Source organism: Aegilops tauschii, chromosome 5 (assembly GCF_002575655.3).
Source record: "Aegilops tauschii subsp. strangulata cultivar AL8/78 chromosome 5, Aet v6.0, whole genome shotgun sequence".
NCBI lineage: Eukaryota > Viridiplantae > Streptophyta > Magnoliopsida > Poales > Poaceae > Aegilops > Aegilops tauschii.
This window is the reverse complement of record NC_053039.3, coordinates 424,173,647-424,193,075: the sequence shown is the minus strand read 5'-3', so window position 1 is coordinate 424,193,075 and position 19,429 is coordinate 424,173,647. Positions and strand designations below refer to the sequence as shown.

Sequence of the window (19,429 nt, the reverse complement as noted above, 5' to 3'; positions counted from 1 at the left end):
TCATCTCAACGGATTTAGATGGTGCCCTATTTAACGTGAATGCAGCCGTCTTTAAAGCATAACCCCAAAACGATAGCGGTAAATCAGTAAGAGACATCATAGATCGCACCATATCTAATAAAGCGCGGTTACGACGTTCGGACACACCATTACGCTATGGTGTTCCGGGTGGCGTGAGTTGCAAAACTATTCCGCATTGTTTCAAATGAAGACCAAACTCATAACTCGAATATTCTCCTCCATGACCAGATCGCAGAAACTTTATTTTCTTGTTACGATGATTTTCCACTTCACTCTGAAATTCTTTGAACTTTTCAAATGTTTCAGACTTATGTTTCATCAAGTAGATATACCCATATCTGCTCAAATCATCTGTGAAGGTCAGAAAATAACGATACCCGCCACGAGCCTCAACATTCATCGGACCACATACATCAGTATGTATGATTTCCAATAAATCTGTTGTTCGCTCCATTGTTCCGGAGAACGGAGTTTTAGTCATCTTGCCTATGAGGCATGGTTCGCAAGTACCAAGTGATTCATAATCAAGTGATTCCAAAAGTCCATCAGTATGGAGTTTCTTCATGCGCTTTACACCAATATGACCTAAACGGCAGTGCCACAAATAAGTTGCACTATCATTATCAACTCTGCATCTTTTGGCTTCAATATTATGAATATGTGTGTCACTACTATCGAGATTCAACAAAAATAGAGCACTCTTCAAGGGTGCATGACCATAAAAGATATTACTCATATAAATAGAACAACCATTATTCTTGGATTTAAATGAATAACCGTTTCACATCAAACAAGATCCAGATATAATGTTCATGCTTAACACTGGCACCAAATAACAATTATTCAGGTCTAAAACTAATCCCGAAGGTAGATGTAGAGGTAGCGTGCCGACGGCGATCACATCGACTTTGGAACCATTTCCCACGCGCATCGTTAGCTCGTCCTTAGCAAATCTTCGCTTAATCCATAGTCCCTGTTTCGAGTTGCAAATATTAGCAACAGAACCATTATCAAATACCCAGGCACTACTGCGAGCATTAGTAAGGTACACATCAATAACATGTATATCACATATACCTTTGTTCACCTTGCCATCCTTCTTATCCGCCAAATATTGGGGCAGTTCCGCTTCCAGTGACCAGTCCTTTTGCAGTAGAAGCACTCAGTCTCAGGCTTAGGTCCTGACTTGGGCTTCTTCACTTGAGCAGCAACTTGCTTGCCGTTCTTCTTGAAGTTCCCCTTCTTCCCTTTACCCTTTTTCTTGAAACTAGTGGTCTTGTTGACCATCAACACTTGATGCTCCTTCTTGATTTCTACCTCCGCAGCCTTTAGCATCGCGAAGAGCTCGGGAATTGTCTTATCCATCCCTTGCATATTATAGTTCATCACGATCTCTTGTAGCTTGGTGGCAGTGATTGAAGAACTCTATCAATGACACTATCAACTGGAAGATTAACTCCCAGCTGAGTCAAGTGATTATGATACCCAGACATTTTGAGTATATGTTCACTGACAGAACTATTCTCCTTCATTTTGCAGCTATAGAACTTATTGGAGATTTCATATCTCTCAATCCAGGCATTTGCTTGAAATATTAACTTCAACTCCTGGAACATCTCATATGCTCCATGACGTTCAAAACATCGTTGAAGTCCCGGTTCTAAGCCGTAAAGCATGGCACACTGAAATATCGAGTAGTCATCAGCTTTGCTCTGCCAGACGTTCAAAACGTCCGGCGTTGCTCCTGCAGCGGGTCTTGCACCTAGCGGTGCTTTGATACGTCTCCAACGTATCTATAATTTATGAAGTATTCATGCTATTATATTATCCATCTAGGATGTTTTATATGCATTTATATGCTATTTTATATGATTTTTGGGACTAACCTATTAACCAAGAGCATAGTGCCAGTTTCTGTTTTTTCCTTGTTTTTGAGTTTTACAGAAAAGGAAAATCAAACGGAGTCCAATTGACCTGAAATTTCACGGAGCTTATTTTTGGACCAGAAGAAGGCCATGGAGTAAAAGAGTTGGGCCAGAAGAGTCCCGGGCTGCCCACGAGGGTGGGGGCGCGCCCACCCCCCTGGGCGCGCCTCCCTACCTCGTGGCCAGCCCGGAGACCCCCCCTGACTTGTTCTCGGCGCCAAAACCTCTTATATATACAGAAACCTCCAGAAAATAACCTAGATCGGGAGTTCCGCCACCGCAAGCCTCTGTAGCCACCGAAAACCAATCTAGACCCATTCCGGCACCCTGCCGGAGGGGGGATCCCTCTCCGGTGGCCATCTTCATCATCCCGGCGCTCTCCATGACGAGGAGGGAGTAGTTCACCCTCGGGGCTGAGGGTATGTACCAGTAGCTATGTGTTTGATCTCTCTCTCTCTCTCGTGTTCTTGAGGTGGTACGATCTTGATGTATCGCGAGCTTTGCTATTATAGTTGGATCTTATGATGTTTCTCCCCCTCTACTCTCTTGTAATGGATTGAGTTTTCCCTTTGAAGTTATCTTATCGGATTGAGTCTTTAAGGATTTGAGATCACTTGATGTATGTCTTGCATGTGCTTATCTGTGGTGACAATGGGATATTCACGTGATCTACTTGATGTATGTTTTGGTGATCAACTTGCGGGTTCCGCAACATTGTGAACTTATGCATAGGGGTTGGCACACGTTTTCGTCTTGACTCTCCGGTAGAAACTTTGGGGCACTCTTTGAAGCTCTATGTGTTGGTTGAATAGATGAATCTGAGATTGTGTGATGCATATCGTATAATCATACCCACGGATACTTGAGGTGACATTGGAGTATCTAGGTGACATTAGGGTTTTGGTTGATTTGTGTCTTAAGGTGTTATTCTAGTACGAAATCTATGATAGATCGAACGGAAAGAATAGCTTCATGTTATTTTACTACGGACTCTTGAATAGATCGATCAGAAAGGATAACTTTGAGGTGGTTTCGTACCCTACAATAATCTCTTCGTTTGTTCTCCGCTATTTGTGACTTTGGAGTGACTCTTTGTTGCATGTTGAGGGATAGTTATATGATCCAATTATGTTATTATTGTTGAGAGAACTTGCACTAGTGAAAGTATGAACCCTAGGCCTTGTTTCCACGCATTGCAATATCGTTTGTGCTCAGTTTTATCATTAGTTACCTTGATGTTTTCATATTTTCAGATTACAAAAACCTATATCTACCATCCATATTGAAATTGTATCACCATCTCTTCGCCGAACTAGTGCACCTATACAATTTACCATTGTATTGGGTGTGTTGGGGACACAAGAGACTCTTTGTTATTTGGTTGCAGGGTTGCTTGAGAGAGACCATCTTCATCCTACACCTCCCACGGATTGATAAACCTTAGGTCATCCACTTGAGGGAAATTTGCTACTATCGTACAAACCTCTGCACTTGGAGGCCCAACAACGTCTACAAGAAGAAAGTTGTGTAGTAGACATCAAGCTCTTTTCTGGCGCCATTGCCGGGGAGGTGAGTGCTTAAAGGTATATCTTTAGATCTTGCAATCGAATCTTTTAGTTTCTTGTTTTATTACTAGTTTATTTTATAAAAGAAAACTACAAAAAAATGGAATTGAGGGTGCCTCATATTCTTCATCTTTTTAATATCTTTCGTGAAAATGATGGAAAAGAAATTGTGCTCAAGTGCTAGAAGAAGAATGCTTTAGAATGTTTGGCCCTAAATCTTTGTATGATGAGCATGATCGCAATGTTGTTAGTATGAATTCTTTGAATACCCATGATGCTAATGATATGCAAAGCCACAAGCTTGGGGATGCTATGTTTGATGAAGATGATATGTTTAGTCCCCCAAGTTTTGATGAGAAAATTTATTATGATGAAAGCATGCCTCCTATTTATGATGATTATTGTGATGACACGTATGCTATAAAGAATAAAGATAACCATGAAAGTTGTCATCATGATTTTAATTTTCAATTGGATTATGCTTCACATGATAGTTATTTTTTTGAGTTTGCTCCCACTACTATTGATGAGAATAAATTTGCTTATGTGGAGAGTAGTAAAATTTCTATGAAAGTAGATCATGAAAAGAATGCTTTATGTGATGGTTATATTGTTGAATTTATTCATGATGCTACTGAAAATTATTATGAGGGAGGAATATATTCTTGTAGGAATTGCAATAATTTCAAGTTTCCTCTTTATGTTCTTAAAATCTTGAAATTATGCTTGTTTTGCCTTCCTATGCTAGTTGATTATTGTTCCCATAAGTTGTTTGCTCACAAAATCCCTATGCATAGGAAGTGGGTTAGACTTAAATGTGCTAGTCATATTCTTCATGATGCTCTTTTTATGTTTCAATTCTTATCTTTTATGTGAGCATCATTGAAATCATCATGCCTAGCTAAGGGCGTTAAACGTTAGCGCTTGTTGGGAGGCAACCCAATTTTATTTTTGTTCTTTGATTTTTGCTCCTGTTTAGTAATAAATAATCTATATAGCCTCTGTTTAGATGTGGTTTTATGTTTTAATTAGTGTTTGTGCCAAGTAGAACCTTTGGGAAGACTTGGGTGAAGTCTATGCGATCTTGCTGTAAAAAACAGAAACTTTTGCGCTCACGAGATTAGCTGCCATTTTTTACTGGAGAGTGATTTTAGGTTGATTATTTTTGCAGATGATTAATAGACAAATTCCTCAGGTCAACCAATTTATTTCAGAATTTTTAGAGTTCGAGAAGTATACGTTTAATACAGATTACTACAGACTGTTCAGTTTTTGACAGATTCTATTTTCATTGTGTTGTTTGCTTATTTTGATGAATCTATGAGTAGTATCGGAGGGTATGAACCATAGAGAAGTTGGAATACAGTAGATATTACACCAATATGAATTTAGAATGAGTTCACAACAGTACCTAAGTGGTTATTTATTTTCTGATACTAACGGAGCTTACGAGTTTTCTCTTAAGTTTTGTGTTGTGAAGTTTTCAAGTTTTGGGTAAAGATTCAATGGACTATGGAATAAGGAGTGGAAAGAGCCTAATATTAGGGATTACCAAGGCACCCCAAGGTAATATTCAAGGACAACCAAGAGCCTAAGCTTGGGGATGCCCCGGATGGCATCCCCTCTTTCGTCTTCGTCCATCGCTAACTTTACTTGAAGATATATTTTTATTCACCACAGGATATGTGTTTTGCTTGGAGCGTCATTTTATTTTGTTAGTATTTTCTTGCTGTTATTTAGAATAATGTTTTGCATCTCTATTTTCAATAAAAATGTCAAGTATAGCCTTTACCATGCTTATTTTGCAAGTATACATGTTGCTGTTTCAAAACAGAAAGTTTATCGCTGTTGCAAAAATTCCCTAGAAAAGCCAGAATATGATAAAATGTTGAAACTTTTTGCATAATAAGCTCTGATAAATTTTCTACAGTGTGGTAGAATTTCATAATATTTGGAGTTAGGGAAGTATTGATACTCTTGCATTCTTTACAGACTGTACTTTTTTGGCAGATTGCTGTTATGTTTGCATTGTTTGTATATGTTTGCTTGTTTAATGATTCTATTTGAGGATAGGAGTATTAAATATGCAGAGACATTTAGTATGCAATGTTGAATAGTAATTTTTTTTGATTTTCTACAGTAGAGAATGATAAGGTTTTTGCATTGGTTTATACTAACTTATCTCACAAGTTCTTGTTGAGTTTGGTGTGGATGAAGCTTTCGAGATTTAGGAAACCGTGATATGAGAGGAATTAAGGAGACACAAAAGCCTAAGCTTGGGGATGCCCAAGGCACCCCAAGATAATATTTCAAGAAGTCTCAAGCATCTAAGCTTGGGGATGCCCCGGTAGGCATCCCACCTTTCTTCTTCAACAATTATCGGTTAGTATCAGTTGAGCCTAAGTTTTTGCTTCTTCACATGATGAGTGCTATCCTTGAAATGTCGTTTTATTTTATTTTGCTTGCTGTTTGAATAAAGTACTTAAGATCTGAAATACTTAAATGAGAGAGAGTCCTCACATAGCTAAATAATTATTTAACTACTCATTGATCTTCACTTATATCTTTTTAGAGTAGTTTGTCATTTACTTGTGTGCTTCACTTATATCCTATGAGTAAATGGTTGAATGAGTTGAATATCATAAATCTGAAATTATATATGTTTCATATGCTTATCCCATGGGGAGTAATGACTTCACATATAAGAAGTAGAGGTGGTAAATTTATTGAAGGTTAGCAAACTTTGTATTTGCCACTTGAACAATTCATGAAAGAATATTGAAGGAAGAGAGATTTCACATATAAATATACTATCTTGGACATCTTCTCTGATTGTGAGCCCCATTAATTATTCTCAAACCTGAGCAAATTAGTTGAAGTTGGACAAGAAAGACAACATAATGAGTTATGCTTGGGTATATTTGTATAGAAGTTTTATTGTTATGGATCCTCTAACATGTGGTGCTTGCTATTTAGAATCCTTTGCTAGCCAAAATTTCTGTACTAAGCGGGAATACTGCTTGTGCATCCAAATTCCTTGAACCAAGTTTCTTCCATGAGTGTCCACCATATCTACCTATATGCGGTATTTACCTGCCATTCCAAGTAAATTTGCACGTGCCAAACTCTAAACCTTCAAATAATAATCTGTTTTGTATGCCTGAATTGCTCATGTAGCGACTAGGGGCTGTCAGTATCTTCCATGCTAGGTGGGTTATTCTCACGATGAGTGGACTCCGCTCATCATTCATGAGAAAATGGCTGGTAACTGGGATGCCCAGTCCTATGATCAAAAGATCAAAAACAAAATCGCAAATAATTTAAACTTAACTCCCCCAGGATTGTTGATAGTTGGACGGCACCCGTTGTTTCGTACAAGCCGTGGAGTGTGATTGTTGGTGGAGGGGGAGTAAAATCTTTACCTTTCTGTTTGGGAACCGCCTATAATGTATCTAGTATGGAAGATATTGGGAACTCTTGGTCGTTATGTTGACAATGAAAGCATACCTCTCAAAATTATTTTCATCTCTGTTTTTGCTTCGAGCTCGGGCACCTCTACAAATCCCTGCTTCCCTCTGCGAAGGGCCTATCTTTTACTTTTATGCATGAGTCAGTAGTATTCGTTCTCATTCCAACCTACTTTTTAGTTGGCAAGCATCATGTGGTGGAGAAAGATCTAAGCATATATGGCCATTCAAATATATTTGATCATGAATTATTATTGTTGAAAATTATCTATATGATAAATAAGTTGGGAGGCGAAACATTAAGCCCCTATCTTTCTCTGTGTTCGATGGATGCTATTTGTTCTAAAAATATGCTTTGAGTGGTAGCAATCATGGAAGACTATATGATAGTTGAGTATGTGGGATTTGCTAAATCAAAGCTCTTACATAGACCCTTCCTGAAAATAAGATGAATTGCAATTGTTTGATGACTGAGAACGGTTTGTTAGTTTTCAAGAAAGTTTATGATCTATACTTTAACATGTGAATAGTTTGTTACTTGATCATGAGAAGCTTTATGATATGAGCTACTGTTATGATATATAATGATGCTAGAAAAAGTGATTGGAACTATCATTGATCAAACTTATACACTTGCTAGCATTCACACTTCATAAATTATTTCTTTTATCATTTACCTACTCGAGGACGAGCAGGAATTAAGCTTGGGGATGCTGATACGTCTCCAACGTATCTATAATTTATGAAGTATTCATGCTATTATATTATCCATCTAGGATGTTTTATATGCATTTATATGCTATTTTATATGATTTTTGGGACTAACCTATTAACCTAGAGCCCAGTGCCAGTTTCTGTTTTTTCCTTGTTTTTGAGTTTTACAGAAAAGGAAAATCAAACGGAGTCCAATTGACCTGAAATTTCACGAAGCTTATTTTTGGACCAGAAGAAGGCCATGGAGTAAAAGAGTTGGGCCAGAAGAGCCCCAGGCTGCCCACGAGGGTGGGGGCGCGCCCACCCCCCCTAGGCGCGCCTCCCTACCTCGTGGCCAGCCCGGAGACCCCCCTGACTTGTTCTCGACGCCAAAACCTCTTATATATACAGAAACCTCCAGAAAATAACCTAGATCAGGAGTTCCGCCGCCGCAAGCCTCTGTAGACACCGAAAACCAATCTAGACTCGTTCCGGCACCCTGCCGGAGGGGGGATCCCTCTCCGGTGGCCATCTTCATCATCCCGGCGCTCTCCATGACAAGGAGGGAGTAGTTCACCCTCGGGGCTGAGGGTATGTACCAGTAGCTATGTGTTTGATCTCTCTCTCTCTCGTGTTCTTAAGGTGGTACGATCTTGATGTATCGCGAGCTTTGCTATTATAGTTGGATCTTATGATGTTTCTCTCCCTCTACTCTCTTGTAATGGGTTGAGTTTTCCCTTTGAAGTTACCTTATTGGATTGAGTCTTTAAGGATTTGAGAACAGTTGATGTATGTCTTGCATGTGCTTATCTATGGTGACAATGGGATATTCACATGATCTACTTGATGTATATTTTTGTGATCAACTTGCGGGTTCTGCAACATTGTGAACTTATGCATAGGGGTTGGCACACGTTTTCGTCTTGACTCTCCGGTAGAAACTTTGCGGCACTTTTTGAAGCTCTATGTGTTGGTTGAATAGATGAATCTGAGATTGTGTGATGCATATCGTATAATCATACCCACGGATACTTGAGGTGACATTGGAGTATCTAGGTGACATTAGGGTTTTGGTTGATTTGTGTCTTAAGGTGTTATTCTAGTATGAACTCTATGATAGGTCGAACGGAAAGAATAGCTTCATGTTATTTTACTACGGACTCTTGAATAGATCGATCATAAAGGATACTTTGAGGTGGTTTCGTACCCTACAATAATCTCTTCGTTTGTTCTCCGCTCTTAGTGACTTTGGAGTGACTCTTTGTTGCATGTTGATGGATAGTTATATGATCCAATTATGTTATTATTGTTGAGAGAACTTGCACTAGTGAAAGTATGAACCCTAGGCCTTGTTTCCACGCATTGCAATATCGTTTGTGCTCACTTTTATCATTAGTTACCTTGCTGTTTTTATTTTTTTCAGATTACAAAAACCTATATTTACCATCCATATTGCACTTGTATCACCATCTCTTCGCCGAACTAGTGCACCTATACAATTTACCATTGTATTGGGTGTGTTGGGGACCCAAGAGACTCTTTGTTATTTGATTGCAGGGTTGCTTGAGAGAGACCATCTTCATCCTACGCCTCCCACGGATTGATAAACGTTAGGTCATCCACTTGAGGGAAATTTGCTACTGTCCTACAAACCTCTGCACTTGGAGGCCCAACAACATCTACAAGAAGAAGGTTGTGTAGTAGACATCATGCTTCCAGGACGTAATTCTTCTATGCAGCAATGAGGATAATCCTCAAGTTACGGACCCAGTCCGTGTAGTTGCTACCATCATCTTTCAACTTAGCTTTCTCTAGGAACGCATTAAAATTCAAAAGAACAGTAGCACGGGTCATTGATCGACAACAACATAGACATGCAAAATACTACCAGGTACTAAGTTCATGATAAATTAAAGTACAATTGATCATATTACTTAAGAACTCCCATTTAGATAGACATCCCTCTAATCATCTAAGTGATCACGTGATCCAAATCAACTAAACCATGTCCGATAATCGCGTGAGATGGAGTAGTTTTCAATGGTGAACATCACTATGTTGATCATATCTACTATATGATTCATGCTCGACCTTTCGGTCTCAGTGTTCCGAGGCCATATCTGCATATACTAGGCTCGTCAAGTTTAACTCGAGTATTCTGCGTGTGCAAAACTGGCTTGCACCCATTATATGTGAACGTAGAGCTTATCACATCCGATCATCACGTGGTGTCTCAGCACGACGAACTTTCGCAACGGTGCATACTCAGGGAGAACACTTGTACCTTGAAATTTTTTTAGTGAGAGATCATCTTATAATGCTACCGCCGAACTAAGCAAAATAAGATGCATAAAGGATAAACATCACATGCAATCAATATAAGTGATATGATATGGCCATCACCATCTTGTGCCTTGGATCTCCATCTCCAAAGCACCGTCATGATCACCATCGTCACCGGCGCGACACCTTGATCTCCATCGTAGCATCGTTGTCGTCTCGCCAACTATCGCTACTACGACTATCGCTACTACTTAGTGATAAAGTAAAAACAATTACAGGACGATTGCATTGCATACAATAAAGCGACAACCATATGGCTCCTGCCAGTTGCCGATAACTCTGTTACAAAACATGATCATCTCATACAATAAATTTAGCATCATGTCTTGACCATATCACTTCACAACATGCCCTGCAAAAACAAGTTAGACGTCCTCTACTTTGTTGTTGCAAGTTTTACGTGGCTGCTACGGGCTGAGCAAGAACCGTTCTTACCTACGCATCAAAACCACAACGATTATTCGTCAAGTGTGTTGTTTTAACCTTCAACAAGGACCGGGCGTAGTCACACTCGATTCAACTAAAGTTGGAGAAACTGACACCCGCCAGCCACCTGTGTGCAAAGCACGTCGGTAGAACCAGTCTCGCGTAAGCATACGCGTAATGTCAGTCCAGGCCGCTTCATCCAACAATACCGCCGAATCAAAGTATGACATGCTGGTAAGAAGTATGACTATTATCGCCCACAACTCTTTATGTTCTACTCGTGCATATAACATCTACGCATAGACCTGGCTCGGATGCCACTGTTGGGAAACGCAGTATTTCAAAAAAAATTACCTACGATCACGCAAGATCTATCTATGTGATGCATAGCAACGAGCGGGCAAGTGTCCACGTACCCTCGTAGACCGAAAGCGGAAGCGTTAAGTAACGCGGTTGATGTAGTCGAACGTCTTCGCGATCCAACTGATCAAGTACCAAACGCACGTCACCTTCGTGATCTGCACACGTTCAGCTCGGTGACGTCCCTCGTACTCTTGATCCAGCTGAGGCTGAGGGAGAGTTTCGTCAGCACGACGGCGTGATGACGGTGATGATGAAGTTACCGACGCAGGGCTGCGCCTAAGCACTACAACGATATGACCGAGGTGGTAATCTGTGGAGGGGGGCGCCACACACGGCTAAGACAACTGTCAACTTGTGTGTCTATGGGGTGCCCCCCCTCCCCCGTATATAAAGGAGGGGAGGAGGAGAGGGCTGGCCCTCATAGGGCGCGCCCAAGGGGGGGAGTCCTACTCCCATTAGGAGTAGGTTTCCCCCTTTCCTAGTAGGAGTAGGAGAAGAAGGAAGAAGGAGAGAGGGAGAAGGAAAGGGGGGCGGCCCCCCACCCCAATTCGGATTGGGCTTGGGGTGGGGTGCCCTCCACCTGGCCGCCTCCTCCTCTCTTCCACTAAGGCCCAATAAGGCCCATTGACTCCCCGGGGGGTTCCGGTAACCTCCCGGTACTCCGGAAAATGACCGAACACATCCGGAACCATTCTGTGTCCAAACATAGCCTTCCAATATATCGATCTTTATGTCTCGACCATTTTGAGACTCCTCGTCATGTCCGTGATCACATACGGGACTCCGAACTACCTTCGGTACATCAAAACACATAAACTCATAATACCGATCGTCATCGAACGTTAAGCGTGCGGACCCTACGGGTTTGAGAACTATGCAGACATGACCGAGACTCATCTCTGGTCAATAACCAATAGCGGAACCTGGATGCTCATATTGGCTCCCACATATTCTACGAAGATCTTTATCGGTCAAACCGCATAACAACATACGTTGTTCTCTTTGTCATCGGTATGTTACTTGCCCGAGATTCGATCGTCGGCATCTCAATACCTGGTTCAATCTCGTTACCGACAAGTCTCTTTACTCGTTCCGTAATGCATCATCCCGCAACTAACTCATTAGTCACATTTCTTGCAAGGCTTATAGTGATGTGCATTACCGAGAGGGCCCAGAGATACCTCTCCGACAATTTGAGTGACAAATCCTAATCTCGATCTATGCCAACTCAACAAACCCCATCGGAGACACCTGTAGAGCATCTTTATAATCACCCAGTTACGTTGTGACGTTTGATAGCACACTAAGTGTTCCTCCGGTATTCGGGAGTTGCATAATCTCATAGTCATAGGAACAAGTATAAGTCATGAAGAAAGCAATAGCAGGAAACTAAACGATCATCGTGGTAAGCTAACGGATGGGTCAAGTCACTCACATCATTCTCTAATTATGTGACCCCATTAATCAAATGACAACTCATGTCCATGGCTAGGAAACTTAACCATCTTTGATCAATGAGCTAGTCAAGTAGAGGCATACTAGTGACACTCTGTTTGTCTATGTATTCACACATGTACTAAGTTTCCGGTTAATACAATTCTAGCATGAATAATAAACATTTATCATGATATAAGGAAATATAAATAACAACTTTATTATTGCCTCTAGGGCATATTTCCTTCATCGTCTTGTGGGGATGTTGTGTGAGGCAGAACGCTCCTCTCTCTCATCTTGACTGGCTAACGCCATGGAGGCCAATTCTGGCTCGTCCACGGGCGGGAGAAGGAAATGTCATCCAAGTGGTGCACTTGGTGCAGGGGAGGGGAGGGGGCTGCTAGGCATGGTTGTGGTGCGCGATAGTAATCTGACGTGATGAGATCGTCTTCCCTTCCTGCATTTTCTTCTTTGGCATGCTTGTTTTGTGTGAGCGGGTGTAACAGAGAGCTAGGTGGACTACGACTATGAAGGCAGACATTGGGGTTGTATTCTCTTTGAGTGGAAACCATGATGTATCATTCTCACAGTAAGTTGTTGTCTTGCGGAAGGTGTTGGTTCGAGATTCCGTTTCGAGGGTGGTAGTCATTGGTCTAACTTCTTATTTGACCAACTAGCATCGGTGTTGTTGATGAGTTGATTTTTTACACTAATTTTTACGCTCATTTAAACACGATATTCCTTGTTTATTCTGTTAGTTGTAGATATACATGGTTTTTGGTAGAAAGCAAAGCATATATGAAAAGTACCCGAGGAGAATTTTGATTCTATTCAAAATTGGGCGTCAATGAAGTTAACAGAGAAGAAGAGGACCAACTATATGACCGCGACCATACCGCGCACCACCGCCTCCGTGATGTCAATACAAGGCACTTCCGTGAAGGGTCTCCGGTCCTAAGCTGAGAGTACTACTCCCTTTGTTCCACAATGTAGTATGTGTATATATTCTTCTTAAGTCAAACTTTACAAATATTGATCAAGTTTGTAGAGAAAAAGATATATATACATCTAAAATACCAAATGCATATCATTAAATACATCACAAGACCTACTTTCAAACGTATATATTTCATATTATAGATATAAATAATCTTCTCTGTAAATTTGGTCAAATTTTGTATTTTTTTTAATCTATATGCATTACATAATGGAACGGAGAGAGTAGCATAAAAGTGGTACCCGCAAAAAATAAGAGCATAACGTCCTCCATCCATCGACGACTCGGCGTCACCGGGCACCCTACTTGTCGACGGTGGCGGAGAATTGAAAACTGGAGCAAAGTAATTCAGCAAAATTGTTTACTCATAGTTTGTCAGGAAAGCACTTTGCGCCGCTGAATATTTACATGAGCAATTGAGCATTTCAATAATATATACATTCCACTAGTAATCAGCGCTTGAAAATTCGCCGGAGCTTGCGCATGCAGGGCTGTGCTGTGCCGGCAGCAATGGCATGCTTCGTTGCGTGATGAACTCACGCGATGACCACGGTGATGACCGTGTCCGTCTGACTCTTCGCGGGCGCGCCTTCGACCACCGGCCGCCGGCACGTGGGACAGGAGCCGTGGGACACCAGCCACGCGTCCACGCAGCGAACGTGGAAGCCGTGCCCGCACAGCGGGAGCACGCGCACCTTCTCGCCGTCCACGAACTCGCCGAGGCAAATGGCGCACACGTCGTCGATGTCCTCCCCGGAGCCATACACCTCCACGGGGAGGCTCCTAAGGACGCGCCTCTTGATGCCGCTACTGCTGCAGGCCACCCGCGCCGACGCGCGGCCCTCGCCGGCAGCGGCCGCGGCCCGGCGCCCCACGTACCGGAGCGCGCACCGTGCCAGCGAGTGGAGCCCGATGGCGAAGAGCAGCGCGAAGAAGAGCGCGGCCAGGATGATCACCACGTTGGTTTCGAACGCCGAGTCTGCCCCCGCTGGCGCCGCCGCGCCTTCCCCGCCTCCGAGGGCAGCAGCCAGCCCCGCGGCGACGCTGGACGTCGGCGCCTCGGAATCGGGACGACCCATGGTTGATGAAGTTATGTAATCCAAGAGATGTCCACCCGGCACGTCGATCGGTCGATGCTTCAAGCTAGTAGGAGTATATTCGAACTGGATTGGTGGCTGTGTTGTCTGTCTCTGTATGTCTGTCGTTCTCTGCTCTGATCGTGGGGTATATATAGGAGGGCGCGATCGAGGTGCCCACCATTGTTCTGGTGCGAGTGTACTTTGTAAAAGGGCGCTCCCCAGCCAAGTTGCGCCCTGATCTGCTGCTAGGCGGCTGAGTTTGGGCAAAGTGCATCTGTTAGTGAAAGCTCACGCCTACGACCGTTAGTGGCACGAATGTGGACGTACGGGGTGCCTGTCCCCACTCCTTGTCAAAAGTGCATATATAGGAGTATATGCGTATTTACGTTGTACGCGTCCCTACTGCCGGAGCGCCCTGTTAAAAAGAAGCGAAAGCATAAGCACATCTTTTTTGCTCACGGAAGGGATAGATAGAAATACTCCATCTCTACATAAAAAATATCGGTATTTTTGAAATTTGATCGTGAATTTATTTCCCTAGCCTCCCCACATACCAAGAGGATTAGGAATTCAAGATCTAAATGTCAGAAATGTCGATTTACTCAATTGTCTACAGCAAGTACCTGCAATTGAGTAAAATCAATATTTGGGTAGCTCTTGACGAAGATATTTTTTCTCAATGTCAAAATGGAATGAAAGGCTTTTTAACCCCGCATAAACGTCGAAATTATTTTGAAGATAAAAAGCTCTACTTCCATTTTTGGGAGGTCTAGACAAAGGTATTATTTTTCTCGAAAAACTGACATGTGCACTTTTTTCATTCAAACAACAAAGAGTGGTAATATGTACCAGAGGCCACGTTTTGAAGGGACTTTGGCCATGCATGATAATTTGCGAGGGAATAAAACTTGTTGTCTTTGTCCAAATGATTAGACTATTAAGCACTTGTTTTCATATTTCCTTTTTTCTCGTTTTGTATGGTGTGTACTCTTTTTTAAGTATCATGATGTTTTATTGATGGATTATGGTCCATAGTGATAGTTTTATGATGCGATTGAGGATATGTTGTCACGAGACTGGTCCAAAGTGGATGACCTCAGGTTTTTCTTTTTGATATTGATGCTTAGTGTATTTTCGTGTGCGCGAGACTTTGGAATGGCTGCTCCAAAGCACAGAAATACCGGTCGTAGTGGGAGCTAATGTCTATGAGCGCTAATGGCATCAGTGGCGGGCGTACGTGGTATGTATCCCTACCATGTCGTCAACATTGAAGCAAAAGTATGCTATTATCTGTTGTACGAAGAGAGAGAGAGAGAGAGAGAGAGAGAGAGAGAGAGAGAGAGAGAGAGAGTACGTGGTCCGTGTCCCCACGGTATCCAAAACAAAAAGAGCAAAAGTGTGCACTTTGGTTCCGTGGTTACCAAAGGATCAACCACGATATCCTACATGGCACTTTGACCAACGCTGATGTGGGTTGCTCTTTACATATTTCTAGGTATATCTTGTAATCCCTATGAGGAGTTAATTGTCGTAATCGAGTGCTTAAGCTGACAAGTAGACAATGTGTGCACATGGTAAAGCAGACAGTGATTGATAGTAACAGCATTAATTTCATGTTTTGTTTATGTACATTTTGTTGGTATCTTGTATCCGATGTTGATTGTAGATTGATTAGCCGAGAGATACGGATAATAGTAACAAATTATCTAAACGATCCAGGGACACGCTGATTATTTTGAAGGACGTGAAAGAAGTGCACCAAAAGCAATAGTATGTTGTTGCTCTCATCGTTCTTTTCAATAGCAATTTAGGACATGATTGTTTGTTTACGCAACAACAAATATCGTCCTTTTGAAGATATCTTGCTCTGAACGTACTGTCCTGTGAAGATATCATGTTGCTCTATTGGTCCGCGATCATAGGTTTTTGGTGCGGCTAAGGATATCTATCATGTGACTGGTCCAAAGTTGATGGCCTCGAGTTTGTTCTTTTGATATTTAGCATTATTTTCTATAACATTATCATAGTTGTGCGCATGGGACGTTGGAATTGTTGTTCCAAAGTCCAGAAAACCCCGGTTCCTACTAAAAGCTCATGGCCCATAAGTGGTGTGTGTACATGGTGCGCGACCCTATCGCGTCCTAAACAATGGAGCAAAATCGCACTCTTACGTGATGTGTGTCCCCATTATATCCAAAACCAAAGGAGCAAAAACGCATGCTTTATTTCTGTGGCTACGAAAGGATCTGCCACGACATCGACGCTAATCTGGATTGCTCTTGTATGTATTTCTTGGTATGATCGACATCCCTATGGCCTATGGGGAGTTTATTATTGTACCTGAGTGCTTAAGATGACAAGCAGACACTGATGGATAGTTGGTAGCATTAGTGCTATGTCTTCGTTTATGTGCTTAGCCGCGTCACTTCCAGTCCGGTGCCTCTTTAGCCAAGAGATTCGGAGGATACTAATGAGCTATCTAACGATCCAGAACATAGTGAATTGTTTAGGTTATTATCTGTCCTACAAAGTTGGCCCAAGCAAGTAATTAGACCACAGACTCCGACGGAGCAAAGAAAAGTGCACCAAAAGCAATACTCTTATATATGCCAAGTATGTTGCTGCTCTCGGTGTACTTTTAATAAAAGTTTAGAACATATCACATACTTTCGAATATCTTGTCAAATATATGCACAAGCAAATATCTCTACTGCAAATATCTTGCACTACATATATTGTTCTTTAAAACGGTCCAGAACAGAGTTAATATATCCCTGTGCCAAAAATCTGCCCTTTAACAGGTTAACACAATTGTGTTAAAGCGCTCTAGGACAAGAGTTGTTCAAGCTAACTTTCTCCTAAAGTTGCATCATCAAATATCTTCATTTTGAGTAGTTTCTTAACTATTCATAAGAAAGTTGTTTGACTTACCTTACTAATAAAGGTGCACCATGCAAGCAACACCCTTCTAACCTCACTCCCATAGGTTGATATATGCTATGCGCTTCAGCATTCGGCGGCATCAGTGAACGGGGGTGGTGGATATGGTTGTACCTATAGTATGTAGCAGATTGTTCATTGTCGTGCATCTCACCAAAGAGATAGTATTCTTATTAGACAGTGGCATGTATGGTCAATTATATCTTGTTATTTTGTTGTACGTTGGTAATCCTCGGTGCATAAATATTGTTTTCTGGTTGAGGGCGCTGTCCTGTTTAAGAAAAAAAAACATAAATATGTTTTCTTCATCGCGGACACAAAAGGCATGACACAAAGTTGCTAAATGGAGCTCCAGTTCCACTGAGGTTGGAATTTTAAAAAATAATCAAAATTCATACGGTTATGTTTTAAAACTCTGAAAACAAATACACATATACCTTGAGACATAATGTACATGTGTGCAAACTTTCAAGATGAAATACGTTAAAATGATAAGTGATATACGGTCCATGTCCGACTAACACTTAGCCATACCGACTCGGTTAACACTTAACCAAGTAGTGCATGGTGACGGAGTGGAAAGTCGTCAGTACCCTTAGTAGGGTGGCGAACATGGTCAGAAGTATCAGAATGGAGCTCGCACGCACAGTTTACCCAGGTTCGAGCCTCCGGTGAGGAGTAACACCCTACGTCATGTTTGGTGTTGTTATTCATGCAAGGGATTACAATGGGGTGTGTGAATTACTACCGAGGGTCTAGTCTATGGGAGTAGGTGGATCTGAGAGCACCATAGCCCTCCCCTTATATACACGGTGAGGGCTAGGGTTTTACAGAGGATAGATCTCATCTTGAATGCCGCCATGATGACTTGGATGCAAAGATGGTCTTGAAGGTGCCTGCCTACTCCTTGGGCTCCCTTTGGTCCCCAAATTTTAGATGGCCTCTGGGGCCCTCAAATAGGCACTTTGTCGGGCTCCTCTGAGAGAAGCCACCCCTGGTGTGTGGCACCGTCAGTAGCCCCCAAGCCTGTCTAGAGTTGGAATTCCTTTGGTTTCGAGAACAAGGGTGGGCTCCTGGTCTTGTTTGTCAAATAATGGGGAGGTCAGCTTAGTGGGCTCGTAGGGGGCCCGCCCTGGGGAGCCTCATCAAGAGATCTTGCTGCCACACGGAGCTCTCCTACCTGGGCTTAGAATCTTCTTCTCGCGAGCTCGCGGTGAGAACCCTCGGTCCTGCAGTCTCCACGCAGCGGCGGGATTCGTGTCGATACGCGAAAGAGGCTCGGTTGCCGGCTAGGCTGACAAAAGGGACTGGGTCGTGGTCGCCCTTCTACTTTGCCAACGTTTCATGCATCGCCGCCACCTTTGGCGCAATCTCCGGGAGTCATGCTGTAACTCCAGATCTTCTTGTGCCCTGATACGTCCATTTTGCATCATATTTTCCTACTATTATTTATAGTGTTTTCATTCAATATAACACTTTGTGGAGTAATTCTAGTGCATTTTCTCTCATAATATGCAAGGTTTACAAAAAGAGGGAGAATACTGGCAGCTGGAATTCTGGACCTGAAAAAGTTACGTCAGAGATACCTATTCTGCACATCTCCAAATGTGCTGAAATTTTATGGGGAATTATTTTAGAATATATAAAAAATATTGAAGAAAAGAAATACCAGAGGGGGCCACCCAGGTGCCCACTAGGCACCAGGGCGCACTACCCCCTCCAGGCGCACCCTGGTGGGTAGTGGGCTCCCTGGCTCACCTCCAGTGCCCATCTTCTGGTATATAAGGTCTTTTGACCTCGAAAAAAAATAAGGAGAGGACTTTCGGGACGGAGCGCCGCCGTCTCGAGACAGAACTTGGGTAGGAGCACTTTTGCTCTCAACGGAGCGATTCCGCCGGGATACTTATTTCGGCGGCATCAGTGATATATGTTATGCGTTGGAAATACGTTAAAATGATAAGTTCACAAGGAAAATTGTGGCCTTTTAGCACATGCACTGTTCATTCTCAAAGTCCGCAAATTTTTTTTGCAGCTCGCAATTGAAGGTAATTCACCGTGACATTTTATGCACATAAATGATAATTTTCCTAAATTAAGATGATCCTCTCTTGAGGTATTTAACCGCACTACGATGCTATAGTCTAAACCGAAAAAGAATGATATTCTTCAGAATTAA

The 19,429-nt window shown here is 42.2% G+C and overlaps 1 protein-coding gene across 1 annotated transcript; it reads right to left on the bottom strand.

The window, feature by feature from the left end:
* Positions 1–13,770: 13,770 nt before the first annotated feature.
* LOC109764153 (RING-H2 finger protein ATL72-like) lies at positions 13,771–14,376 on the bottom strand. Its single transcript, XM_020323007.2, has one exon. The coding sequence runs from the start codon at positions 14,311–14,313 to the stop codon at positions 13,771–13,773; it is 543 nt and encodes a 180-aa protein (XP_020178596.1). The 5' UTR covers positions 14,314–14,376.
* Between the last annotated feature and the right edge of the window lie 5,053 nt (positions 14,377–19,429).

What these genes read in the sequence shown, in the direction of transcription:
- LOC109764153 (XM_020323007.2), bottom strand. Translation starts at nt 14,313, where the DNA reads ATGGGTCGTCCCGATTCCGAGGCGCCGACGTCCAGCGTCGCCGCGGGG.